The sequence below is a fragment of the Poecilia mexicana genome, unplaced genomic scaffold (genome assembly GCF_051168715.1).
Source record: "Poecilia mexicana isolate PSO_F unplaced genomic scaffold, ASM5116871v1 scaffold_23, whole genome shotgun sequence".
Taxonomy (NCBI): domain Eukaryota; kingdom Metazoa; phylum Chordata; class Actinopteri; order Cyprinodontiformes; family Poeciliidae; genus Poecilia; species Poecilia mexicana.
The window spans coordinates 4,136,665-4,163,771 of record NW_028263392.1 but is presented as its reverse complement, the minus strand read 5'-3'; the positions used below and the strand labels follow the sequence as shown (position 1 = coordinate 4,163,771).

The following is a 27,107-nucleotide window of genomic DNA, read 5'->3' as shown; positions in this document are numbered from 1 at the left end:
AGAAAGAAAACGCGCGAGGAAACAAACAGAAAGTTGAAGAGATAATTGCACGGACTAATCTATGAGTTTGAAGGACGATACTGAGATCAGTAGGATTGGATATGAAACCATGTGTGACCATTGATCATTATAGAGATAGAGGTTGCAAAGCTTCTTAATGTTACTCATTTTTAGTGCTAGCAGCTGTGCTGGTGTTTTTTGTTTTTTTACCCTTGTTCATTTAACAAGCTCATCGTTTGTTGTCTTATAAAAGTGAATAATAATAAATGGATGACATTTTGTTATGCTAAAACCACAATAAAACCTTGTTTTTGTCTGAATTACATGCAATAGACAGACACAAAGGACTATGTGGACATAGAAGGAGTTGTACCATATTTTGGGGTTTCCCCCAGTGTATTATAAGCCTAGTGGGCCACCAGGCTTTACTTGTGCCCCCACCAGGCTTAGCATTAAGTTTTTTGGCATTTTTTAAGACTTTATAGTTGGTGTTCAGATATTAATCTTCCAATCTTCCAATAACGCATAATTACCAAGCGATGTTTTCAAATTTCCTGTCAACTCTAAACATTTTTTAACTCAAAAACATGGCGGGCTGCTGGATGAATCTCTGCCGAGCACCCCAACCGCCAGGCTTAGCAAGTTTTCTGGCGGAAACCTTGTATTCAGTCAAGATGTATTGTGTCCACTGTCCTTAACGCCCACAATCTGATCGAGGAAAGAGTTGGAGACATTTCACAAAGTTGAACAAACTCACAGAAATGTGAGTTAACTGATGTCATTGCAGTTTTCCGTAATCGCATTACAATTACATTTTTGCCTGACATCATGCAAGCCTATGCCTCGTCTTCAGCCTACTCGTTTTTTTGGTAAATTATACGGGTTTGTAAAGCAGTATTTTGTTTTTGTTTTCTTTGCGTTAACTTGAAAGAGTTAACAACATTGTTATTTTAACCAAAATAAAGCAAAAGTAAAGTGAAAGCGTATTCATATATCAGAGCATGCCAGATCTAAATTCAATTTAGAATCCGTGGGAAGACCGAAAAATGTGTTTTTAAAGACACGTTCTCTCCAGAAGTTCTTCACACAATATCAACTCGTTTCAGATTTTTTACTGAAAACAAAGAAAAGAAAAAAAAAAAAAAACAGGTTTTCATTCTACTCTTGTCACGCGCTACTTTATGTTGGGTTGTCACAAAGTCCAAGTAAAATACGCGGAAGCTTGTGGTTGTAACGTGGCTGGTGGAAATGCTGAACACTTTTGCGAGCGACGGTGAGAAGTTATGGCCTACACAGTACGAAATCTCTTTCAAAAATTACAGTTTACTGGATATCTAGGTCTGCATGATGACATCACCCAAAGGTTTGTTTGGAGTCCATAATTAACCAGGCTTGGGAATATCACTACACTGAGATATTCTTGGGGGATCTTCCTGGCTGCATGTCAGCCATAACTAGGCACAATGTTGAAATTACAGTTAGTGTCCATTGAGTGTAGGATTCGAAACCTGGGGGGCTTTTCCTCAGTACAAGTGATAAAATAATGATCACATTAAAGCTTATATGCCAACTAATAGGCTCACTACACAATACAATAACAGAGGATCAGCAATAGTTAGCGCACTCATTAACCCTACTGGGCCAAAAGCTATTAGAAATCTGTTTAAATCTGAAACGCTAAGTAGACTGTCAGTGGGAGTTTTTTTTCTGTTTGTTTGTTTGTTGTTGTTGGCTAAGAAGATTATACTAAGTCATTATTTAATTACTTACAGGATACCTCACTTATTATACACTTAGAGGAAGTTCACACATACAGTAAGTTTTATCAATAAGGACCGAAGAAGGTTTATTTAAAACAACTTTGTGATTTTATCTCATTAAGTTACATAATAACTACTTGGATAACTGCGTGCCAATTCAATTATGGAGATAAAAGTTAATTGAATTTTTTTTTGGTAGAGGGGGTATTTGTTAGGGGTTGCCTTTTATTTGCAATATTTATTATTAAATTTTATGTTTTTTATTTAATTTGGGGATTTTTTTTTTTCTACCTCTTGCTACTCAGCTAAATCTTACTGTCACTGAACGCCGTTAGCTAAACCATGTAACATAAAAGGAGACATTTGTGTTTACCTACTAACCTGTATATCTGTCAGTTCTGTTGCAATCCTTGAAGATAACGAGTGCTTGTCTTGATTGGGGAGCTGCAAATTCTGGAAAAACACAAGCTTGAATTATATTGAGTCATATTTTATTGATAGAAAATTAGGAGTACCAACCCTATCCAATGTTGTTAAGCAGATACATAATTTTAAGACGTATTTTTCTCACACAATTAGACCCTGTGGAAGCATTTCTCTTTTTTTCTCCGCAGAGTTGCGGCAACATTTTAAGTGATTATGTGTCGTGCAGAACAGCAGAGAACATTTTTTTTTTTTTTTTTAGTAATTTGTAAATGGAAGATCTTTCTGTGGAAAAACTATTTGGGAATATGCCAAGTGGAAATGTAGGATCTTATTGGGAAAACTGGTCAAAAGAAAATTGGAGTGAAAGCTCTTACTTTACCTCAAAAAAAAAAAAAAAAAGGAAATAAAAGATTTGTTGAAGTCAAGTGAGAAACACTAGGACATATTTCTCCCATTATGACTTATTGATGCTATCTGTATAGGTTAGCTCTATTTTAACACATTAAACTTTATTATATGCAGTTCTTAGATGGTGTTAGGGGACTGGTTTGTACATTATCCACTGAGAATAATAATAATAATAATAATAATAATAATAATAATAATAATAATAATAATAATAATAATAATAATAATAATAATAATAATAATAATGACTTAAATAATAATGAATAAAATGACTTTGTATATAAAACAAATCTTGGCTTGTAACATCTGTTGACTTTCACAGCTTCTCCGTACTTTCATTCATTGTTGTTTTCTTTTTCTTTAGACAAACATGTTTCTTAACTTTGCGAACAGAAATGAATGTAAAACAAGATTTGTCTGTCGCAAAGTTTCTTCCATTTTTGCTTTTTTTTGTCACAAATTATTGTTTGAGATCATTAATCAAAATTTAATGTCGGACAAAAGTAGGGGGAAAAAAAATTAAGCCACTTTCAAATTTCATCTAGTTATGGGGGGGGGGGAATCCCAAACAAACTGGTCAGGGAAAAGTTATTTGCTATGCTAACATTAACCACGTTGCAATTAGGTTGTCCAAAATAATGAATGAGCATAAAAACAGAGCAAAGAGCAAAGGCCGTAGCAGAGTCTCATCCCATCCACATGTCTCTGGTACAAACATTCGGCTGGAAATGTGTGGAAAAACCAGCCAGAGTCCAAAATTTCTGACCAAGAACAAAGTTATAAAAATGTTGAGATACACTGAAGCAAAATAACAAGAGATGGAGAGCAGCTGAACACGTCTGAACGGTGTTTACCAAGCATCTACTGAAACCAATCGCTTTGTTGTGAAAAGTGAAACTTTCCTGGAAGCTGAAATTTCTGTTTCTCTTCTAAACTCTGGCTCAGCTGATTCATCAAGTCCTCCCAGTACATATAAAAAGACATCTCATGTGCTAACTCTGGGAAGCTTAAAGGCCTAGCTTTTTTCTCTAGCTGGTCTCTTATTTTACACTAGAAGAGTTTTGTGAATTTCTTACCTTTTCTTCGTACACAATGCTTCCTATATGGCAGACCCTGCAGGCAGTGCCAGAGCCAAACATCTCCTTAAGACGCTGCTGCTTCAGAGCCGAGCACAGCTGGCCCATCGTCAGGTATCGCTCCAACACTTTGAACTCATCCTTCGAAGCAGAGCAGCAGGAATTCAGGAAACCCGAATGCTGACCTTTAAAGTTTATCATCTCTTCTAAAATTTAACTGAATACCTTTTTTTTTTGTCCAATTAGGTATCAGAGTGTAAATAAGGTTTTGAATCACCATTCTCTACTAAAGGTATTTCTTACCCATTTTCTGGCGAGGTCCAGGATGCTCTGCCTGGTGACACCTGGAAGAATGGTGCCATCTAGTGGTGGCGTTGCAAGTTCCTCATCTAATCAAAATAAGCTGTTATTTCAGCTTTCAGAAAGTTAAAACATAGATATGAGTACTGTCAAGTATAGGTCCATTGACCTCCGTCCTCATTGATCCAGTGCAGAAAGATATTCATGGTTCCTCCTTCGGTTATCTGGTGGTCCTCTCCGTACAGCCACAGCACCTGCTGACAGCCATAACTCCCCGCCTCAAGCTGTGCAAAGAGAGTCCCTCCATAGTTCCTGTAGAAATCCAAAACAATTACTGTAGCTTAGCTAAAATTATCTTCAGTGTGCTTTAATCTGCTTAGAAGTAAGGCATTAACTGGATTTTAAACCAAAAGCACCGTTTGCGCGTACCGACCCTCCCATCTTGCAGTCTCCAGTTCCGCCTTTCCAGGCCCGTGTGTACTTTGGGTCGGCCCACAGAGACAGCTCGGTGTTGAAGTAAGAGCCGGCTTGACACATGATTACATACAGCAAGGCACGGTTAGGTTTCTTAACCCCTAGAGAAGGCTGCGGTGGGAACAAAAACACAGAAACACACTGTTTAGATTTTAGAGAGCATCTATGACAGGAAGGAATTTGATGAAACTACACTTCTGCTCACCTCAGTGCCGATAAATGTTGGTCTTATATACAGACAGGCTGGACCTAAATGAGGCACCCAGTCCTGGTCGATTTCTATCAGCCTCTTGATGCACCCCAGCAACTCTGATTGATCAAAGGCCTTTTAAAAAAAAAAAAAAAAAAAAAAGAAGAAGAAAAGCAAAACAGAAACAAGAGCCAGAGATATATTTTTATTCTCTACCAGCCATCCTTTTCCTTTGACCTGCTACAAAATAAAAATGTTTCCTTGTTTTGTCCATCTTACAGGTAGACAAGCTCTCTCTGCAGACTTTGACATTCGCTCCATGTTCAATAGGGGCCTGAAGAGGCGGAGGCGCTTGTCATCACCTCGGTACACTTTCAGGCCTTCAAACAGCTCATTAGAAGAAAGACCATATTGAAAATGATTAAAATGTAATCAGAAACATCATATTGGGTAAGCAAGAAAAAGTCAGGTCAAGAAAAGAACTCGTCTTTGAATTTGTATTCAGATGTTTCACAGTTAGAGGTTGACATTTCTGTCCATTCTTTTTTGCAAAGGCCAAATGTCTCCGTCACAAATGGAGGATATTAGTTTTAAAGTGTTCTCGCACATCCTCAACTGGATTTGAACCTGGATTGGACCAGATATGTATTCATCTAAACTATTCCATTGTGGTTCTGATTGTATGTTTAACCTTATTGTCTTGTCAGAAAGTTAAGGACGTTAAATTTCTGTCCAAGGTGGTAAAAATGTAAATAGTTCAATGAGCGTGGATACTTCTGCGAGGCTGCGTACCTCGACGGCGTAATGCAGTGCTGAACAGGCTGGGTGAAGGGAAAGGTCCCCAAAGGGCCTGATGAGGGGAGTCTGCCAGCCATCATTGGCGTTCCACTCCACGGTCAGCATGTGGTCCGTGAAGACTGTCCCAAAGTCAACAACATCTGGCTTCGTCTTCAGACTGGTAGAGAGCTGGACGACGAGGTCTGCTGCCTAATGGAGCAGTAAGAATTAACAGAGAAAAAGACAAAGCTACACTATCAATTATTTCCAGTTATCTTCCTGGTTATTGAGTCTGTCAGAGTCCCTCAGCTTCGTTGAGGCACCCCACCACACCACTGGCTTGAATATGGACTTGGTCACTGGTGATGGAAAGTGTTGTCTTTTTTGGAATGTACCTCAGTTGTTTGTGGTCAACTACAACTTTCAGCCCAGGGTAGCACCAATGCATTTGTATGATTTGACTAGCACCACATCGGCTCCTGAGATGGAGATCCAACCGTATGTCTTTGTGCGGCTGAAAGGGGCCACCGTTTCTTTGGTCTTATCGACATTTAACTGCAATTGTCATTTTGTTCCTTCTCCACGCTCCTCACTAAAGTTGTGTCAACAACAAGAAGCAAATATAGGAAAGAAGGTATTCCTGTTGTAGGTCTTCTTCTGTAGAAGAAAACTACCAATAGCCATTGCCCTGAACACACCAGCCCATAGGCACATATGGAGTATGGGGAATGATACAACAAAAATGCAACAACTGGAGTTGCCAGACTTCAGATGAATTGAATTTTCTCACTGAGAGTGTTGCATTTGTTTCCTTTTTCGGGTCTTTTGGAATTGAGGAGCAAAACTGCAAATGTTTCTTCTGCAGTACAGACAAAAGGATAAGAGGGATTGTTGCGGTTTCCTGCTGTTTTCCAAGACTGAATCCAATGATCCCTCTTTGAAAGAGACACCTCCAGTTGGCCAGGCATCAGCTATCTGTTGGGATTAGGCCGGCCCTTCATCTTCTCCCTCCTGGTGCAGGAGGTTCCTTGCATCCTAATCCCAGATTACAGTAAAGTACAGCACTTGTAAGGAATCAGTGAGCATACTGCCGGTGTCTTTCCAAACCGTTTCTGCTTTACAATTAGTTGCCTCACAGTTATCATGTTCCTTCAGATATACTTAAATAAATTGACTGTTGCACTTCACAACAATCAGTCCAATACTGCAAGGCCACAGCAGGCCATTAACAGAGCTTTACGCTTCCACATGAGAGCTAATCTATCACCGCTATTATCACTCACAGTCCAGTCAGAGTTTGGCCAGGATTATGTAGCTATAATTATTACCTTTGATGAGTATCTTGAGTGTGTAAGAAGGACTGAAGTGACATTTAAAAGGTTTGGGGGTTGTATTTACAAAGTACAAACTCTTAGGCAAAGTACTGAAGGACTATTAAAAGAGTACTTGAGGTCTAACATTTTGGTATTTGAGATCTATATCAGGTGTTGGCATAAAGGTTGCTAAATGTCCATTCAACTGGTCTACTCAGTAAGCAGAGTTTGAAATATTATAGCTAAACATTGGATTCAATCACTCCCTTATGGTTGCAATATTGCACACACTGAAACTGCATTCAAGATTTTGATTCAGTATCTTGTGTAGCTCTAAAGGCCGTGAAGCAAACACCCAAAACCGAAGCCAACGCTTCTCCTTGGGAGAGCATGTCTCCGTGAGTGTCTGCACATGTCTAATCTCCACCTGAGCCTGCTGTCTCCCGCTCAGACGTTCAGGGTCAGAAAACATGCAAAGCTCCAGCGACTTAGCGTGAGCTGGGAAAGTGGATTCTGCTGAGCAGGTTGCAGAGGAGCAACAGGAGGACATGGGCAACAATGGAAACACACTCCTCACCTGTGAAAGAATGGGCATTTATTGTGATGAACATGAAGCCGAAAGCTGAATCACATGCTTAAAAAAGAGGCTCGAGTCTTCTGTTTGCAGTCTGCTTAGAGGTTCATATATTCGGATTATCTTTTTATCTGCTTGTTGTCACAATAGGAAGACAGTGGCTCTTAAATCCTTTTCAGGGCTGCTTTGGGCAACATGAGGGCAAGCAGTGGTGCTGTAATAACTTCCATGTTGGTCAACAAGGGAGACTTTTGAGTGTGAAGGAGTCAGGGAACCATGAAGATGCAATACCTGGAGCTACTACTGAGGGTAAGTGAGCTAAGTTCATAGTTATAATAGGATTTAGTTCTTTACTAAAATCACTTTCTCTGAACCATCAAAGCAGACTTCTTTACCTTAAAGCTGCTAATACTGCTGCCAGCCATGGTGTAGTTTATTGTCTGAAAGAAACATTAACAGTCTTAGCAAGAATGAAATGCCGAAATATTACCACTTCACAAGTATCTCAAAGTTGGAGCCCCCTAATAGCTGTATGAGGCCATTTAGGGTTACAGGTGGATAAATATTTTTCCTTCACAGTCTTTTTATTCTGAAGCAATTATGAGAACTGGAAGCATTCTGCTATATGTTTGATATTCCATATTGATAGTCAAAACGTAGCCATGGCTAAATGCAAATGTAAGCAGAAGTTACACAAATGTGATAAGAAAAACAAATGGCACATCTTGGTTTCCAATATAAACAAACATACTTGTCCTTATTTCAGAAAAGGAACTCCGACTTTTATTTATTTTATCTCACAGACAATCCAGTCAAAAGTGTATCTAGCTTAAGTTAAGATGTTTTTAATTTACCTTAAGATGAGGAGATCTGTCCCAGCCTTAGGCGTGGTGATGAAATGAAACACTGTGCACCTTGACGTTAAACAGCTTACTGGTTCCTCGAGGGGAAGCAGTGTCATCGTTGTGATGTATACATTCAGAAACAAATTTACCAACTCTGACATACTTCATCACACCAACACCCTGGGGGTTATTAGTGAGGTTTAGGGAAGTCATACGTTTTAATCTGACATACTTCAAATGCCTAAGGAAAAACTGTTGGTAAAACCGGACGAAAATGTTAGTTTCATCTCAGATACATCCCATTATCCAAATCTTAGCGTTTCCTTGGGTGTAATGTCTCAGTCGTACCGCAAGGAGGAGCTGCTGACTCATATTCTGAAGCAGGTTTTAGTTCTGACAGTCTCGAGCTGCTTGTGCGCGTGCTCGATTTGTCTGTGTGGACAGTTCGCCAAACATTTCATTATTCCTCCGTTGATATTTGCTCGGAAGAGACAACAAAGGTAAAATAATACATATACTTACATTTTCGCATAAATTGAAGAATCAGGCATGCAGTCTTTATTTTGAGGTATATGTTTTTAAATGTCTGGTTACATTTCGGCGAAAATGAGAAAAAAATAACTTTAGAAAATAGGTTTTGCTTATTAGTGAGACGCTTATATTGCCGTTTTAATGCTATTGAATTAAAGCTCTTTTTTTAAAAAACAAACATACATTTACATTGCAAGGAAAAATAGCAGTGAAATAACAAATTCAGGTCAATTAATTAGCAGGTTTGCGCACCTGCTTTACATATTTGACCAGGAGGACAAAAGAAACATCCCTGGGAGCTTGCCAGGGTTAACAACTTTTAATTTTGGCTTCCATTATTATGTTATCTCGACCAATTTTCTCCTCTGCTCTGTGTGCTTCTGACACCTGTCATTTTAAATCTACAGTTTATCCCGTGTAACTACATCCTTGAACATCTCTTGTTAAATTAACAATCCAGGAAGCACGACAACTCAAAAAGGAGACCTCTGAGTTCAGAGGCTTTGGCAGTTTGAGGATTGTATAAACTTGTATTTCTTAATTGGAATATTATAGCCAGGAAGAACAACTAACACAAGTGGAACAGTTAATTCTAATACAACTGAAGAAAGTAGTCAGGTGGATAATATTAGACAAAGGTTTAACTAGTTTGCTTTTAAAATTGCACTGAAGCCGGGAAGAAGCTAATTCTAAAAAACCAGTAGCACGTAAGTTACCATGGCGATTTGTAACTAGCCTTATCCAGACCAGGCTAACAGGAAGTTAACCATGATTAAAACTAATTAATGGCCTTAGTCAATGGCACAGTCATTTGTTCATTGTAGTCAACCTTTACCAGATACTGTAAAATGATACATTTGATCTCGACCTGTCGCGAGGCCATCTTGTTTGTCCTCTTTAAAATGTGTAAGAAAAAAACGAGTAACATAAAGTAATCTCTGTCAGATTCACATGTTACTGTAAACATCTGGTAACATTTCCTCACACAGATTACACTAATGTTTGGTGTAAAATTGGGTTGTAAATGTGACAAAATGTAAAAGTTCAAACTGCATGAATACTTTTGCATAAATATTTTTTTTTCTATCCCCCAGACCTCACCCTCTCCTATAGTAAGGAATTCAGCACTTCCCCCAAACCATGAGCAACGTGGACTATTGCACGCCTCATCCTTCACGTCGGCACAACCCCGTGGACAGCATTTGCCGCAAGCTTCAGACCATCCAGTGGCGTGGTGACAGGGAACCCAATTCACCCTTCCAGATCCCTAAACTCTCTTCCAGCAGTTACGACAGCCCTCAGTCCGGCCTCAGGCACAACCTGGAAGCCATCCTGAAGAAAGGAGCCGTCCTCAGAGACGAGGAGGAAAGGGTTAAAGGGATGGGGATGCCAAGCTCCCACAGCAGTGGCCTTGGTTCCTACGTACCCCTTTCATCTCCCAAATGCAATCCATCCACACCAGCTAATGTCACATACACAATCACAAGCACTCTGGGAGAGATGAGAGGTGCTGATGGGAGTGATTTAAAACATGTGAGGACATGGCAGAGGTATTGTTCAACACCCACAGGCCAGTCCAGGGACTCCCCTTATTTCACGTTCACCCGAGGGCCAAACCCGGCGCAGTCTGAGAGCGACAACCAGAGCTTGAGCTTGAGTCCTCCTCTGTCCCGCACTTTCACGTCGAGGAACAGCATCCTCTCCTACAACGTGAACTTCTGCTCTGCAGACGCAGCGAACTCGGCAGAGTGTGAGCTGCCCTACCCCGCACTGGTTGTGAAAAGACTTTCCATGGGAGATGGAGGTAGGGGGCAGAGTCTGAGTGCCAAAGTAGATTCGTCTGGCTTTCAGAAACTAAGAATTGTTTGTTACCTTGGGTTTTTTTTAAACATCCTTATAATAATTAGTTATTATGAGTACTAATTTGCCCAAAGTGATATATTCTTTTTCAAGATGTATCTTTTGCAGGGGGGGAGGAAACTGTCACATTTGTGGATCTAAATTGCACACAAAAGTATTAAGTTTCACTCTAACAGACCATAAAACTAAAATGGATTTGGCAAAGCCAACTAATATAGCAGTAAAAGTGAACTACAAATGTAGTTTCTCTTAGGAAAGTTAGTTTGGGTTGGTTTGTAGTTCTAACCAATATTCAAATTATTTCTAAACCACAAATGCTTTTTAAGTATCTCTAGACATAGCAGAAAGTTTTAGCATCTCCTTGTTAAAAGCATTTTAGTAATATGAATCTCCATATTAATCTTAAAATACAGCCCAGCTCTTATAATGTGAACAAAGGAGATTACAATAAAGTTAGCCTCTTTTGACTTCAGAAAACAAATGAATGCCGTAAAGAAGGTAAAATAATTCTACCTCACTGTTCCCTTCATCTTTAACATGCAAAGTGAAGCTTGATTATTTTTATAGAGTGATAACTGCATGTAAATAAATATGAAAACAAGGTGGGGATTAGGAGCCTGTGGCAGCTTTGACTTCTACAACCTTTCCCCTGTTGATGTGAACGTCTAAACTTCACAAGATTATTTTATTCTCGTTCAGGTTTTTATTAGGGTGAAGTGGAAAGTGTTTGGTAACTCACTGCTGGACTTTTTGATTGACTGACCTTGAAGCAGAAGCCTATTTTTGTTTTGTGTAATTTTAAATTTTAAATGATTATCAACGACAAAACTAGCACCAATCACTTTATTTGACATGAAAATTCTTTTACGAGATATTAGGAAGAAATGATCCAGTTACAGTTCATCATCTAGATATTTAATTTTAATATTTTCTTTTAAGTAAATAAGTAATTACCAATCCTCCACCTCTGTACTTTTTTTGGTGAAATTTAACAGAAACTGTGTTTGGTCATTGTACTGTTATTTGCTACTGTGCCTAAAGGGAAATCATGTGCCTGCCGCGCTGCATAATTCAGGACACTCTGTCTGGTGTGTGTTGTACTCAAGCTCTTTCAGGAATGTCGATTAACTCTGAAAATGGAAGAAACATGGCAGAAATCAGCCTCATCTGCGAAGAGAATCTGCTCGATACCATATTTCATGCTTGTGACACCCAGCGCAGAGGTACGCCCGCTCACACACGTACACTCACATGGGCTGTGTTTGCTGGGTCTTCTGTCAAACAAAATGACTGTTTTTAGAATGCATATTGCATATAAGTAATTTGCTGCTGCTGGTCTGACTATTCAGAAAGCAGAGATCTACTGGGGTTATAACATATAGGTGTTTTTCTGTACAAATAGAGAAAAAATCAGATGAACGACTGTTGGAAAAAATGCCTTGTTGATATCAGAAGCGAATGGACAGACAGGAATGAGTTGATGGAAAGACAGCAGTACCTTTAAATAACCGCTTGTTACCAAGGTATGCAGAATACGTCGCACCTTGATGAAGATGAGTCGTATTGTGCCAGTCAGTTGCTAACAAGAGCTAGTTCTAAATACGGAGGAACTATGAAAAAATTCAATAATTGAGCTTTGCAGATATCTTATGGATTATGCTAATACCCCACATCTGTTTTATTCTCTCCTGCTGTCTTTACTCACATAAACTGTACAGTGGTTTGATTTCCAAAACAATGAATCTCATCCACACATCTTAATGGTTCATCAGCAGAAAAGAAACATGAAATTTTGACATAATTTTTTTTTTTAACCATTAAGTTGGCATAAATGGTACTTGAAGACATTTGTACGTTAACTACATTGCAACTATATTTTAGAATATTATTCATACCCCTGTTAGAGCCCATCTAGAGTGCAAACCTTATCTGTGGAGGGAGATAAAGACTGAGATGATGGCAAGAAGTAAAATGTTCAAATTTCCAAAGAAAGTACACAAAATGCTTAACAGAAGAAAAGTTGGACTACTGTAAGGACAATGTGACATGTTTCCTTGATTGAGAAGAGTGAAAATCCTAGATGCAAATCTTTTGTAAATAAACTTGTATAAACTCATGTAAAACTGTTTTAAATTACGTTTTTAAGAGACTCCTCATTTCCTATTAGAATCTATCTTTGTGGATGAGTAAAAATACTTTTAAATTTAGGAATATGAATCACTTTCAGCTTAACTGTTGGAGTAAGTGAAAGGAAAGAGGTTGAACTCCTCTGTCGTTGGTCTATTTTTTTTTTTTTAAATAGAAAATTTTGATAGGTTACTGTTTATGTAACCACAAGCTTAGTTTTAGCCTGGAGTGAGAAATCTTTTATAAACCCAGTAGTTGAAAAAGGTTCACTATCACTATGGTAACTGCTTTTGTTTCCATTAAAGCAGCACTGGGTGCCAAAGTGGACACGATCACTGTCAAAACCTAGAAAACCAGCAGATTGAAACTGGTGGTTTGTTGTGAGAGATAAAAATGTTACAGAATTCAAACATCAGTGCTTTCAATCGACTGTGTTGGAGTTGTCAAAGACGGCTCTCTCCTTAAACTTGGTCACGCTTTCACACTCTAGGTAAAGTGTACGTGTCTCATATTGTCAACTACCTGCGTCACACAACCAGTCGAAGCTCCGAAGACAGTGGACTGGAGGAACTTTGCAACATGCTGGACCCAGAACGTAAAGACGTGTCCATTGATCTGGACACCTACCACGCTGTCATGAAGGAGTGGATAGATGACTGCCGCAATAGCAGGTACTGGGAAAATGTGGTTTTACTTTAAGTAGTCCGTTTCTGTATGCCTATTGTCAGTTTTGGTTCATTTACATCAGTTTCTTTATATTTAGCGGTTTTTGGCTTTTGTGGTTTTTGTGCAATTTGAAATTGTCTAGAATTGGACTAGGCCATTGCAATACCTTGATCATTTCCTTTTAAGCTACTGTATTTACTGCAGTGTTCACTAATCTAGCCAGCAGCAGCAGTAGTCTTGGCTTAGCTTTAGTTGTGATACAAATAAATTAACTTTTTAATGCTCTGGTATTCTGAAGAGTTCATGATTGACTCACTGATTGCAAGATTCCAGGGTCTTGAACCTGCAAAATAAGTCAAATTTATCCTCCACCACAGTCCCTCAAAGTTACTTTGAGGCATTATGCTGAAATCTTTCTCTTTTTGCTTTGAACATGGTGCCATACATGGGGGCAAACATCTCTTCCCTTTTAGACAAACGTAACCAAAGTAGAGACGTCAGTGGATTACTCACCCAAAGCATTTTGCATTTCTTAAACTCCTTGCTGCTCTTTCAGTTTATTTTGGGACCTTTGAAACTGTTTTATAATAAATGACTGTTAAAAATGAGTTCACTTTGATTTTTTTTTTCTATCACAGAGAAGTCTCAGCAGAGAACAACATCCAGGAAGACTCAGTTAAACTCAAAGATAGTGCCTCTGGTGAATATTCATTTAACCACCCATCTGACCTGTAGATGCAACTTGTAGTCAACACGTAGAGACTATTGGTTTTTGTTTGTGTGTTTTGCAGCCCGAAGGTCTATGTTGCTAAATATGACATCGGGAAGCTTGGAGGCCTTTGGTGGAGAGGCATCTAGAGTGGAATTGTAAGTCAAAGTTACAAGTCCGCCAAGTTTTTTTGTTTTATATGCGACATCCAGTATTTTGCATATAGGGTATTATTCACAGACGAGTGTTTGTGTTTTTCATTTCCCCTTCCCAGTGAAACATCAGAGCTGGTATATTGTGTTGCTGATCTTCAAATGAGCAACCAAAAGCTTCAGGAAGAGGTACGAAAGCTGAAGCAGGTGGTGGAGAGCATGGAGGAGAGCAACCAGAAACTGGCAGAGGAAAACGAGGACCTACGCAATCAAGCCAGGCTGTAAGGTTCTCCTAATTCTCTCACAAAAGTGAATTGCTGTCCTACTGAAGCAGCTTATTTTGGCCTTATTCGCCCTTCTTATTTTACGACAGAAACCAACAGCTTACACAGAAGGAGAAGATGCTGAAAGAAGAGGTGGAAGAGATGAAGGCAACATTGAGCTGTACAGAAGAAGGGAGAGCTCGCGCCTCGGCACACAGCAAGCGTATGGTTAGTCATGCATCTTGAGGCTGAAGAAGACATCTTTGGTGTTACTTGATGGTGCAATCTGTTCTGAAATTACAAAGCTTTATGGTTTGAGTTTAATTAAAGCCCTGGTGTTAGTTTCTTAGCACATCACTAGTTATTTTTTTTCCATTACAGATTATAAATATTATGTCATCAGACTTGATTTACATAAATATTTAGTCTGAGGTTTCAAAATGTAAGAAAACTGCATGGCATGCAGTTATGTATGGATATTTATTTTTTTCCTAGGAGAGAGAAAATCAGAGCCTGATTGCCCAGATTGCATCCCTTCAGGAAGAGGTACTGAGTAAATAACCTCACTTAACAGACATAATTATTGAAAATACTAATAACGTGGTCCAATCCGAACAGAGCTGACTATTTGTTCAAACGTCTGACTGATTGATTTTCTAGAACTTTAAGATCACCATGGAGACAGACGAGCTCCAGAACAAAATAAGGGAGCTGTGTGACTTTAACGCTGACCTTCAGGTATTTCTACCACTTGTCTTTTATTCCTGATACCCCCATTATGCACCACTGCTTGGTTGGATTCTTCTGAGACAGTTTTCTATAACATATATTCAGTCATTTAACATAAATTGTGAACTTTTAAAAGTATCTTTGCATAATAATAGTGATCCACATTTATGTTTTTGGACCTTTATCCAGCTGCAAAACCACTCCTTTGATGCCGTCATTGGTGAAAAAGAATCTATTATTGTGGAGGTGAGTTAACTTGTCAAGTGTACTGTTCTAAAGCTGCTATTAATCAGTGCAGTCATTTTTTACCAATAAATCTAAAATCAGGTGCATTGCAAGAAGTTTAAAACCTTTTAAATCTCAGCCTCAAATTTTGCATTTTATTTAGATTTTAAAAAGTGACAACATGAAATAATATAGCATTTTTAATGTGTTAACATTTCTAGATTTCCAATAGATTTTAGATTATTAAAAAAATCTAAATCTGTTTATTGTGGATTTATGTTCCGTTTTCTCTGATTTAAAGAAAACTTGTGTAAATATTTTAGTAAGGACACATCAGAAAACATTTGTAGCTTTTATTATGGTGAAAGATCGATCTATAAACTATTCTCTCCAAGTTTTTGGATTTTCTTTTGGAAAGAATTGGAAACCATGTCACTTTTTTTTCCTTTTCACAATTATGCACTGCTTTGCGTTGGTCTCTCAAATGAAATCCCAGTAAAATGACCAGTGGCAGTTTTCACATTTTTACAAACCTCAAACCTGTACCACTTACTTCCTGCAGAAGAACAGACAGATAAATGAGCTGAAGGCAGCAGTCGAGGAATATTCTGCCATCACAGAGGTCAGTCTGGTAACATGCATCACATTATGAGTTATATATGTACTAAAATGTTTATTTTACTTTCCCCTGCCATTGAGTTAAAGTCAACTGATGACTCTCATCCATGCCTAATTTGTTATAAAGTCAGACTGAAGACAAGGAATTATCCCAAAAAATTATAACATTTGTTGAATTAAATTAAATATTTGTCATTTAAAGCATTTATGCCCAGTAATGAACTTGTCATTTACTAAATCACTCGCTCTCTTTTGAAATTATATTGTTGCCTCTCATTTTCTCTAATCCAGCTGCTGAGGAAGGATAAAAACAAGCTTGAGACCCAAATACAGATGATTCTTCCAGATCTCGCTGGGTAAGTATTTCAAGTCATCTCGTTAAAAAAAAAAACGGCTCCTTTTTTCAGAGGAAGAACGTAATTGTTTTATTTAATTTTTTCCCTAAACCCATTACCCTGTCTGCCTCACAGGGCTAGTATGGCTTTGTCAGTGGCTTACAGATTAAACCAGAGCAGTCTGGGATCCCTACAGACAGAACTGGCTCTGGCACAGTCACCACTGGAGGTCAGCACCCCTCCACTCTCTCTATTTTGCTCAGCTTTCATTGTATAATTTAAGTGTTCAGTGAAAACATTTTGTACAAGAAAGGACTTGATTCTTCACCACTCAGTCTTATACAAAGTGATGCACAAGGCCTTTTGCTAATTGATTTTAAAAAATCACTTATGCTTCCAGACTTCTGCTGGAGTGAACTATTTGTCCACTACAATGACCACCGCCTCTTCGCTGGACGAGACGCTGGACAGAGAGGTGTTGCTGATGTTGCAGGGACCCAACACTGAACATGTAGCTGTGGAGTACAAGAGTCTCTTAAACAAACTGGTAATTGAGTATGATTACATTTGAAACCATGACCTGAACTTCTGATAAATCTGTTTGAATATTGAATAGCCAGAACCCATCCAGTTTGAGCACAGCATCCTGTTGCATTTGTTGTATTTTCACTGGCAATTAATTGTATTTAGATACAACGGTGGATAGCTTTTGTTATTTTAAAAGTCTCTTTATGGTGTTTCTATAGGTGTAGAAAGACATGACTGCCATCTGAAACCTGTGCTTGAAAACTGTGGTGCATTGCCAAAGAGCAAAAGACTAGAGATGGTATAATGATAGGTTAGGTTTAGAGCAGTATTTCAAGAAGGTCAGTACTTGTGTCTTTTACCTTTATTATACTTCCTTAGCTTTGATAGTATGCTCTGTCTTTGTTTCCCAGAAAAGAGATTTCAAAGAAGAAGCCACCTGCGTCTTATCTACAGTTCAAAACATGATGGATAACCACACAAAGTCAAACAGCAACAGTGACCCTGATCTTCAGGTTAGATGCTCTCCAATTAATTTAAAAATCTTAACTATGGCTCTCTTAGATTGAGTAGTTTACTAATATTGTGTGGCATTGTCGTTTACGTTATTGTTCAATTTCATTTAAGCCATGTAGGCTTTAATGTTGCTGGCCTCTTTTATATATCAATTTGCGAGATAGTGGTAGTGGCTTGTAGTTTTGACTTGTATCTATGAAAAGCTTAGACTGTTTTCTTTCATACATCAAAGTAGAAGAAAATACAGAAGTGGTAGCTGCTTCATGTGATTTTGAGTTTTAATTCAGTCTAGGTGGATCTCTCAATCTCACACATCCTAAAATGGTTGATTTTTGTCAATTTTATGATTAAATAAATCAGTGTTGTTTTTTTTCGCTCGCCGGTAAAAAATGTCTTAAATAAATGATTGACACGAAAGGAGTTCACAAATATAAAAATTTCTGAATATCTATTTCTGAATTGACCACTTACAAAATCTCGATACCCAAACAAAGCTAAATAAGAAACTTTGTGTATAGCTAAAGCTTTTGGTGAAATACTTTATAAAAGTCTACATGTTTTTGCCTTTAAATCTGCAACAAGCTATTTTCATACCTAACATGAGTCACAAAGTTCTGTGTTCTCCATCTTCCTCACATCGCTGTATCTGCTCTCTCTCTTTCCTTCTCCCTCTCTCTCTGCTTCCCACACAATATTTCTCCTCTCTGGAGATCTCACTTATATAACTATGTAACAGGCTCCATCCAAGCAGTGCTGCTTAGTCAGTGTTGTACCATGATCACAACCCACTCCCCTCCTCCCTTCCTCACTGTGTTTTATTTTTTCTTCTTCTGTGTTGCTGCCACTCTGCATTTATTAGCCTTCTACTGTCAAACAGCAAAAAGCATCCCCAATGAGACAGAAAGCTTTAGTGCACCTGAGGTGAAAGCGGTACAAGCTAGTTTTATGTTGTGGCATTTCAGTACGGCAGGGAAAATGAGTATTTTTAAAACAAGATGCTACAGGTTGCTCACCCTGTAGCGTTTCATCCATTGGAGAGACGGTGACCCCTTTGCGTTGTCCGCCTGCAGACTGTGCAGGCTGAGCTCGATGCCAGGAGGGCAGACTGGGCTGTCGGCTTGGACCAGCTGGCTCAGTACACTGACTCATTAGAAAAGGAGCTGATCAAAATGGCCAGCAACATGAGGAGATCCCGCACTGAGATCCTCCACCTTTCAGTCAGGTGAGTGCATTCTGATTGTCTGATCTGACTGGATGGGAGGAATTTGTGGACATTTGGTATGAGAACATAGGATGTTGGGTTTAGAGTGATCTTATTGGATGAATCAGTTTCTAGTAGGCGGAGCTAGAATTATAACTTTTTCAGTACTGACTGGCAGAGACTATAAGGACCCTAAAACATTTTTTTATTTACCAACAGCAACTATTCAAAATGTAGAGTACTTTTTAAAAATAGATCATTTTAAATTGGATCATTTTTGAAGTTTAAGCAACCCTAAAACTGTCAACTGACATCCTATTGTCAGGTTGTCCATTTGTCCTCTTGTCCATTTGTTCATCCGTCTGTTTTTGTCCATCTGTTGATCAGTCTGTCAGTCCCCTGATTAGTTTCTCTCCAACAATCCAGCTGATACAGCTAAACAGCCTTTTATCTGTGTTCCTCTGCCCACTAGTCAATCTGCTCATCTTTTTGTCCTTCTGATTTCTCTTCCATCTGTCAGTCCATCACTCGTCCATGCGTCCCTCTGTCTATTGTTTTTCTTTGCATGTTTCATAGTTAAAGTCTAGCATAAGTAAACATCTTGTCCATAAATTCATGGTAAAGTTTCTCAGAAAAAGTGTAAAACTTTAACATAAAAAGTGTAGAAACTCTGTTCTTCATTCTTCTCTTGAAAAAGTTAAAGCTAACAGCAGACAAGTTTTTAAGATGAAAGTATCCCCTTTTTTGTTGCTTGTTCTTTGTCTCAGTTGACTAGTCAGTCTTCCTCCTGAAAAGAGGAAGACCAGCTAATTATCCTGACCACAGCGACCCCAAAAGGCTTACCTCACTAAGTTTGGGCCATTCCTGGATTTCCCTCTGACTTTGTGTGTGTGTGTGTGTGTGTGTGTGTGTGTGTGTGTGTGTGTGTGTGTGTGTGTGTGTGTGTGTGTGTGTGTGTGTGTGTGTGCGCACGCTCACGAGAGAGAGAGATAGAGAGAATTTGCCATGTGCTGCAAGCTTGTGTGTGTTTCGATGTGTGTTTATGGAGACACCCATCCCCTTCAGATGTATAAAAGGCCTAGGCCAGTGTGATATTAGAGTAGAGAGGGAGAGTGGATTGGCTGTCCAGGTACAGCCTGTAAGACAGAGGCATGGCTCTAGCATAAGTCACATCTTAGTCTGTGGGCTGCAATATTAAAGGCTACATCTACAGAAATAAAGTGAGGAAATCAATACAGTGCCAGTGGGAGAACTGGCGCTGGTCACCCTGGGCAACAGAATGGGACACTGCATGGGCCTGCGGATTGGGTATCATATGTCTATTTTCATCCAGGAGCTTTGTGTGCATACATTTTCATTCTGATACTTCCAGACGCTTTGGGAGTTCTGCGCACCTGTGCTGCGATTTGCTTGGGAAGAATCTAACTGGGGGGATTTTGTCTTCCAGGGTGCAGGAGCAGGAGAACCAGAAGCGGCAGCTGTGCGAGGAACTGGAGCAGCTAAAGATATCTCAAGACAGCAGAGAGGCCTCATGCCAAACACCTGCACCAGAGGAGGAGGAGGTCTGAGAGGAGGGAAGAGGGATGTTATTGTACAATTGATTAATTACGTTAAAGCAGACAACACGTTATGTAGTCTAGGTGTTTACTGGTTTACGTTTCAGTTTTTAGTACTTTAAATGCGTAATCCGTGACGCCAACACAGTTATCACTTTGGCCTGTCAGAGGCAGTGATGCAGCTTGTTTTGTTTGTAGACAGCTGGAGCATCTAGTAGAGAACAGCCGAGTTTGAGCCGGCGAGTTAAGTGGACATGAGCGCCCACACAAAAAATTAATAAGGCCACACACCTACACACTTTTTAAACCTCAGATTGTCGTGCTTGCGCATGCTGGAGCATTACAGTGGCACTGCTGTTACATACAATGACTAAATCATTCTGCTGTAATGCAGCTCCTAGTTTCAAATTATTCAAACAGCCCATTGCTGATGTTTGAAACTTATTTAAAAATCATGGCTTTTTCTCAGGGGTTGAGAATAACCTGATCCCTCTTGTAATTTGCTTTTGGATAAAACTCTTTTTTTTTGTGGATTAAATGAACATGTACGTGTCATGGTACTTTCAAATCTTAAAAGTTTAGTAGTACCTGTAGATTCAATTGGTGCAGTTGGTCTCATAGGTTTCAGATTGTGAATGGTGGAATGGAACAAGGAGATGAGCTGCTTTATCTGAGCCACCTCCAGCACTTTCATCAATGGGATTTGTCCTGTTTTATTACATTTTTCTTGTTTCTGTAATTTTTCTCTTAGCCTGACTTGGACTGGGACGAAGAGTTTGCTCTACAGGACTTCTTGAAAAATGACCTAGCAGAGAGGAACTGCTGGGTGCAGGATGGGAAAAGAGATTGCAGCCCTGAGGAAAAAACTGACTATTCGCCAGAGAGAGTTGAAGAAGAGGACGGGGAGAAGAAGTGGACAGTAGTGGACACAGTTGGGGAAGGAGAAGTGAGAGATACATCAACTCCTCTTTCCTCTGTCTGTACAGATGTTCAACCTGATCAGAGCACATCTGAGGGAAGACAAGGTAGGCAGAGGCAGCAGTAACCTGTTTGCATGCTTTGGTACAGATCTTTAATGTAAAGTGTTTAAAAGATTTCATGTTAAGATGTTCATCTTTTATGCCCATTGAGAGCTAGTGATGAGTACTGACAGAGTTTGGAAAACACCCCTTATGTTTGTCATGAACCAAAAGCAAACAGAAAAACAGCAGGGATTTGATAGATCTTGCTCCCTTCTGAACACAGGGTGAGAAGGGAGCAATATTTGTCAAATCAAGATTTACAGAAGAAATCAATTTTAGCCCTTGATGCCAAGTTCTGCATTAGCTGATGGTGTGGTTGGTCTTATCTCAGATGAGCTCATCATCTACACACTGTACATGAAATTAAATTTTGTTGTAGCTCATGTCATTCAACAATCTTGAAATTGTTGTGAATGGTGAGGCTATGGGCAGGAAGGATATCAGGTAGCAGTCTGTATTACAACAACCTGAAGAGGCCTCTGACTGAAGAATGTTGATGTGTGACACTCATGACTGCCTGAAGCCTCCTTTTTATTTCCTCTGAGATTGGGGGTCATAGTTGATGTATTATTTGAGCTTCTAAGATGCTAATCAGCCGCTTCCATTTGCAAAATATACATTGTTGTCATGGTTGCACATAGTAAAAAGTCTCCAATTTTTTCCAGCTGCACACCATTTAAAAACTAAAGAGAACATTATGAAAAAGATCTAGAAAAAGAACAAATCTGAACTAACGTAACAGAGCTGCTCCAACATGCTGCCACCATGAACCAGACAACAGGGTCCATTTGTTGCTGTTCAGTTAATCTGCTGCTTATTTCAACTCAAATTATAGCTGCCACTTTCCAATTTGATTAGTCAAGTGTATCAGCTATATTCAGTTTTTTTTTTTTTTTTTTTTTTTGCTTGTTTTTTTTGTCTCATTCTTTTTCATTTGACAAATTTACATGACCCTCATTATGCTGGAGATTTTTGTGGGACTTTAGTACCTCAAAATCAAAATCTTGATTCTTATTTTTCCTTCGCATTTGTGTCTGTGACAGCAGGTTATACTGAAATGGGGGTCATGGGCTGCGCATACTTTCATAGCACCAGTGCAGTACACTGTCTGCCACTATATGGACGCACACATTCTGTGGCCCCTGGAAATAGACCCCTGCCTTCTATGGTGGTTGTAGTTCTGATCTTCTTAACATTGTGTGAGAGAGAGAAAGTGTGATGTGAATGTGTCAACACATCTCCAGAATTCTTGGCTTCCTCAAGTTCCTTCTATGGCCGGGTGTGCGAGTGGTCTGAGCCCCCGAACTGAGCTTGGTAATCCCTGTTTCTCTTCCTGCATGAGTGGCTGGCAGGCAGAGAAACGGAACAGGGTGAATATAGGCATAACGCCCCTTCATACATGTCATTTATCCTATCTGCCCCGCCATTGTGTTTTTATAGCAAATCTGCAGCTTAAGGACACTTGAGATAAAACTTTGGGGTTTTGATGTCTATTTGTTTTCTCCAGCCTTTAAGGGATCTTCTTGTTTTGTTTTTTTTTTTGTTACAGATTTTGCAGCCTGCACACAATCAGAACCTGAGGTCATTTGTCAACCTTTGCAGGTAAAATAACTTCAAAAATCAATTGATACAGTAATAAAGTATGGCTACATAAAGTGGATTAAGAAACATAAGTTGATGAAGAAAGTCCAGATTTTTTTTCACACTTGTATGTCTTTTTTTTTACATCTCACCATTTTTTTTTTTCAACAAAACCATAGTGCCTTTTTAAGATGAGTCCTGTTACGACTCAAGGTCATAACAAAACAGGAGACCATGCAGGGGTTAAAGTGCATTTGCACCTGCAGCCCAGCCTACAAGGCCCAGGGCCGTAACAAGTCCCAAAACCTTCGAAATGCTATTATAACCCTTTCCAGACTGATGATCATTAATGAATTTGTATTTTCTTAGCATTACAGTAAGTAAGAACCACCATGATATCCACATAAAAGCCATTTTGCTTTTATTTATTTAATAAAATATATTGCCACCATCAATAATCAGGTTTATTATTACAATTCAAAAAAATGTTTTATAAATGCTATTGGAGTGCAAATTTATTCTCTTACAACCTGTTATTCATCTCAAATTGAGTTTAGTAGTAGACTGACAAATAGTTTAAAACGCAGAGCGACTATTTAAATTTGATGCTTATGTTTCTTGATCCAGATAAGTTAAGTTTCAATGCTCTGTTGTCTTAGAGTATAATGTGACTGTTAGTGCTCAGCTGTAAATGATGCAAGGTTTAAGCTATACCCAACATTTCTATATAATCTTTAAAGCTGCTCTCTGTACTGTCATATTGAAAGCTGTTATGAAATAAGTTTATATTTTAGTTTGACTTCTTCTGAAAATCAGCTTAAAACTGTCAGGTTATGAGTAATTTCTCGTCTGTTTTCACACTTCTCACTGGTTTTCAGTCACACTTGCACGGTTTTGCAGTTAGATGCAGAGGCATTTCCTGCTGCTGTGTTAAAGGAACCATTTGCTCAACATATTTCAGAATCAACTGAAATGCTATTGAGATTATGATTTTCTGAAATAAATTGTTTTTCAAAATAGGCTTAGTTTTGTGACTGGCTGGTTTACATGAAAAAAAAGCTCATATGTTTGTTTTCTTTCTTTTTGCTTTTGCTTTTTTTTGCAACAAAGTGCCTATTGCAAAACAAAAGGCACATAATGTACTTCACTTTTTCCACATTTTGCTGTTATGGCCTAATTCAAAATTGTATTAAATTAATTGCGTTCCTCAAAATTCTACACACAAATAACCCATTGTAACAATGAGCAAAAAGTTTTTGATATTTTTGTACATTTAAGAATAGAAACCTAAGAGCTGTGAATCATAAGTACGGACATCTCAAAATCAAGGTGTTTCTGTTCTTTCCACATTTTGAGGAAAGAGATAAATACAGTTTGGAATGAGGATGTAACATAAAAATGGAAAAATACATTAAAAAAATGGGAATGGTTGTTTTCAAAACCAATAACACAAGACCACACCCATCTTCTTCTGACGTGGGGTGCATCTTAAGTGATTCTCTGGGATTTTTTTCTCCCCCCAAGTTCTTATCCTGTTCATACATTTTTTTCAATTCTCCTACCATTTGCCTACCAAATAGTTCTTCACATATCATGATTCACTGCCTCTGCTCTGAGGCACCAGGCTCCATATTTGCACTAACACTGCCTGCTTCCTAATATAGAACAGCTATGATGAAACCTTAAGATCACACCGAGTTGAAAGGAATGAGTTGAAGCTAGACGGTATCTTAACTTGGATGTTTTGCATTCTCCCCACTTGCTCAAACAATTTAACACCCAAGAGGTTTATAAAACTTCACTACATTATTCATGCTGTCAACTGTGCGTATTGAAGCTGATGCAAAACTTAATTTAAGTCTCTTGTAAGCAACCCGTCACTGATGTGCCGAGTTTGACTTGTGCAAGACTTTCTCATCTGGCAAAGTTTTGTTTCTGCCTGCTGTTAAGCGTGAGCTACTTGTTTGATCTTCCTTCCCCTCATTCCCATTATGAATGTTTATCGTTTTGTTTGCATGTGTTTCAGAAGGCGGCAGCAGTACCACTGAGCGCCCACTCACAGGCTGTCGGCATAACACACCCAGAGGCGGTTGCTCTCCCTGATCTGTCCCACTCAGGAAACAGTGAGACTTTTTTTCTTTTTCTTTCTCCCTCTTCTCCGTTTCTGCTTCACCGTCTTCTGCTTCTTAACGTCACCTAGACTACAGCCGTACTTGATAGCATTTAAAACTCAACCGAGGCATGACTCATTTCTCAACTCACTCAATATGCTGTTTGTTCAGAGCAGAGAGCGATTTTTCAAAATCTGGTTAAATCGTCTACCTTTCTCATGGAGCTTGTCATCTTTCAAACTTAAACCACTTAATGTGGTGCTTTGCCGTCAGGATCCAGTTCAAGTAGATTATTGTGACTGATATCTAAAACTTTACCATGGGAAAAGATTTTATTTTTAAATTTCGTTCTGTTTTTTTGTCTCAGCAGGTGAAGAGACAAGTGAGCTTCCAGAGTTCAACTCCGGCCTTCCAGCTCCAGCTCTAAACTCACCGGCTGAACAGGATCACAGCTCCAAGCCTCTTGATTCAGCTGCTGCAGAAGCAGACATGGCTTCTGCAAGCGACGCGTCACCTGGAGCAGATGAGAAGATTCCCAAGAGCGACAGGTGAGTCGATGTTTTCAAAAGGAAATTGCCTTGCGTTTATCCTCTGCAATTGTTGACCTTACCACTAGAGGTCTCTAAAGTAAAGTATTTTCTACATTAGTGCCTTGTTGATAATACTTCAGAGTACTTTTTATATATTACTGACTGTAAAGATTTAAAGGGACAGTGAGTAAAATATCATTGTGTCAGAGATATTACATTGTTTCTGGTTAAAACTATAAGGTAACGGATATTCCTACCAATATGAAAATGTCAAACTTATGCAATTGTATTTAAATAAATAAGTTACACCCAAACATCATAGAAAATTTAGTGAAGGAAGAAGTTGAAGAAGCAGAGGTCAATAAGTTATAGAGATGTCTGTATTACTGAGAATTTCTAAAGAAAACCAGTTTGGGAGTTGAAGGTGCAAATTGACACGTTCCTTGTATTACGACACTCATGTCATCTGATAGTCGTGATGGTGCACTGTTTTTTATCAGCTCCAGTGTCATCACATTGATGCATAAAATAAAGTTAAATATAGAATAAACACTGGCCTAATTGTAGTAGTAATAGTCTCATATTTGCTTGAATCGTTTTTCAGTTCTTCTTGGATATTATTAAAGTGTAATAAGCTGATATTTGCTTGCTATTAGCCAGGGTATCTGCTGAGGAAACCTCCCTGCAGTTGGCTTCTTGATTGCAGACATGCTACTTATAGCTAAGCAGCTGTAGTTTTGAAAGAACATTGCTTTATTAAGGTTGGTTCTTCGTTCTTTTCTCCATGATTCTTTGTGCTACTTACCAATGAAAGCATTTCCATAAAGTTGAATTTTTCCTTCTCATTATTGGGAAAAGACTGGAAGCTATCTTTCATCCAGCTAACAGCTACTTAGATAGCATCTTACTAAAATGATTTTAAGCGGTAAAATGAGTAGCAGAAGGTTTTAGTGGTATTAAAACTTTGATATACTTTTAACACCATACCTAACTTCTAGGAAACATGACAAGTTTCTAGAATCAGTCACAAAATGAGCAGCTGCTTGTTGTTCTGTTCATCTGTGCATCCGTACTGTACGTTTGCATGTCAACACGTCATGGAAAAAAGAGATTATCCAAGGAAAAAGCAGAACTAGAATATCCTGAAGAATGTCATTACTGATGGTTAATGTTGTTGCTGCTCTGTGACAGACACAGTAGCCAGCAGATCTAAAATAAATAACACTTTGATTGATGTTGCTATGCAAATTGGAAAAGAGTGACAGCTGTGTATTCTAAGTCTTTATTTTTCCCTCAGGAATGGGTTATACACAGCTGTTCAGATGGTGGCATGTGAGAGTCACACCTTTATATTAAAGCACTGAAGAAAGCGACCTTGTCGTGCATCCTGCTGGAGCATCATCCTGATGCTTATTTCACTAACTTTTGAGTTTTATTACCAGCCAAGTGCAGTTGGCATTTTAGTTTCATCATTTCCCTATGACTTTGGCCATATTTGCCAGTCAAATGGGTGTTTTTCTGTGTAGGAGGAGCTCCCAGTTGAATCGGTATCTCTGTGGCCGTGCTTTGCATAGACAAAGTCCACCTCCAAACAGACTAAAGCCTTCTATGTCTTTCTGCAGCAGCTGTCAGATCAGATGTACTTTGTTGTGGTCTAATTTTGCACAGCGAGAATCTAAAAGAATGCATAGTGTCTGACACTTAAAC

General features: G+C 38.8%; 2 protein-coding genes across 8 annotated transcripts in view; one reads left to right on the top strand and one right to left on the bottom strand.

Annotated features, from left to right (window-relative positions):
• Positions 1–663: 663 nt before the first annotated feature.
• On the bottom strand, positions 664–7,723 carry bcat1 (branched chain amino acid transaminase 1). The gene is made up of 9 exons (XM_015006479.2): positions 7,694–7,723; positions 5,427–5,621; positions 4,914–5,024; positions 4,650–4,769; positions 4,404–4,555; positions 4,140–4,282; positions 3,974–4,059; positions 3,671–3,811; positions 664–2,213 (listed from the first exon to the last, which is right to left on the bottom strand). The coding sequence occupies exons 1-9, from the start codon at positions 7,721–7,723 to the stop codon at positions 2,130–2,132; spliced, it is 1,062 nt and encodes a 353-aa protein (XP_014861965.2). The 3' UTR covers positions 664–2,129.
• Positions 7,724–8,535: 812 nt separating this feature from the next.
• Positions 8,536–27,107, top strand: part of irag2 (inositol 1,4,5-triphosphate receptor associated 2) — a 31,100-nt gene continuing 12,528 nt past the window's right edge. For 5 of the 7 annotated variants that reach the window (XM_088003128.1, XM_088003129.1, XM_088003131.1 and 2 more), the window contains exons 1-22: positions 8,536–8,643; positions 9,769–10,478; positions 11,641–11,757; positions 13,152–13,332; positions 13,966–14,027; positions 14,119–14,194; positions 14,311–14,469; positions 14,562–14,679; positions 14,947–14,997; positions 15,112–15,189; positions 15,370–15,426; positions 15,968–16,027; positions 16,315–16,379; positions 16,494–16,587; positions 16,759–16,905; positions 17,297–17,398; positions 18,470–18,621; positions 20,048–20,162; positions 20,908–21,181; positions 22,728–22,780; positions 24,786–24,882; positions 25,238–25,418. In XM_088003128.1, the coding sequence (XP_087859254.1) occupies positions 9,815–10,478; positions 11,641–11,757; positions 13,152–13,332; positions 13,966–14,027; positions 14,119–14,194; positions 14,311–14,469; positions 14,562–14,679; positions 14,947–14,997; positions 15,112–15,189; positions 15,370–15,426; positions 15,968–16,027; positions 16,315–16,379; positions 16,494–16,587; positions 16,759–16,905; positions 17,297–17,398; positions 18,470–18,621; positions 20,048–20,162; positions 20,908–21,181; positions 22,728–22,780; positions 24,786–24,882; positions 25,238–25,418 (2,903 nt within the window). In that variant the 5' untranslated portion in view covers positions 8,536–8,643; positions 9,769–9,814. The remainder of the gene's footprint in view (positions 8,644–9,768; positions 10,479–11,640; positions 11,758–13,151; positions 13,333–13,965; positions 14,028–14,118; positions 14,195–14,310; positions 14,470–14,561; positions 14,680–14,946; positions 14,998–15,111; positions 15,190–15,369; positions 15,427–15,967; positions 16,028–16,314; positions 16,380–16,493; positions 16,588–16,758; positions 16,906–17,296; positions 17,399–18,469; positions 18,622–20,047; positions 20,163–20,907; positions 21,182–22,727; positions 22,781–24,785; positions 24,883–25,237; positions 25,419–27,107) is intronic. The other 2 variants (XM_088003127.1, XM_088003126.1) reach the window with 2 other exon arrangements.

What these genes read in the sequence shown, in the direction of transcription:
- bcat1 (XM_015006479.2), bottom strand. Translation starts at nt 7,723, where the DNA reads ATGGCTGGCAGCAGTATTAGCAGCTTTAAG. An exon ending in GGAGACTGCAAGATGGGAGG is followed by an intron (nt 4,283 to 4,403) that starts GTCGGTACGCGC and finishes GGATTTCTACAG; the next exon opens with GAACTATGGAGGGACTCTCT. An exon ending in TGGACCTCGCCAGAAAATGG is followed by an intron (nt 3,812 to 3,973) that starts GTAAGAAATACC and finishes TCTGCTTCGAAG; the next exon opens with GATGAGTTCAAAGTGTTGGA.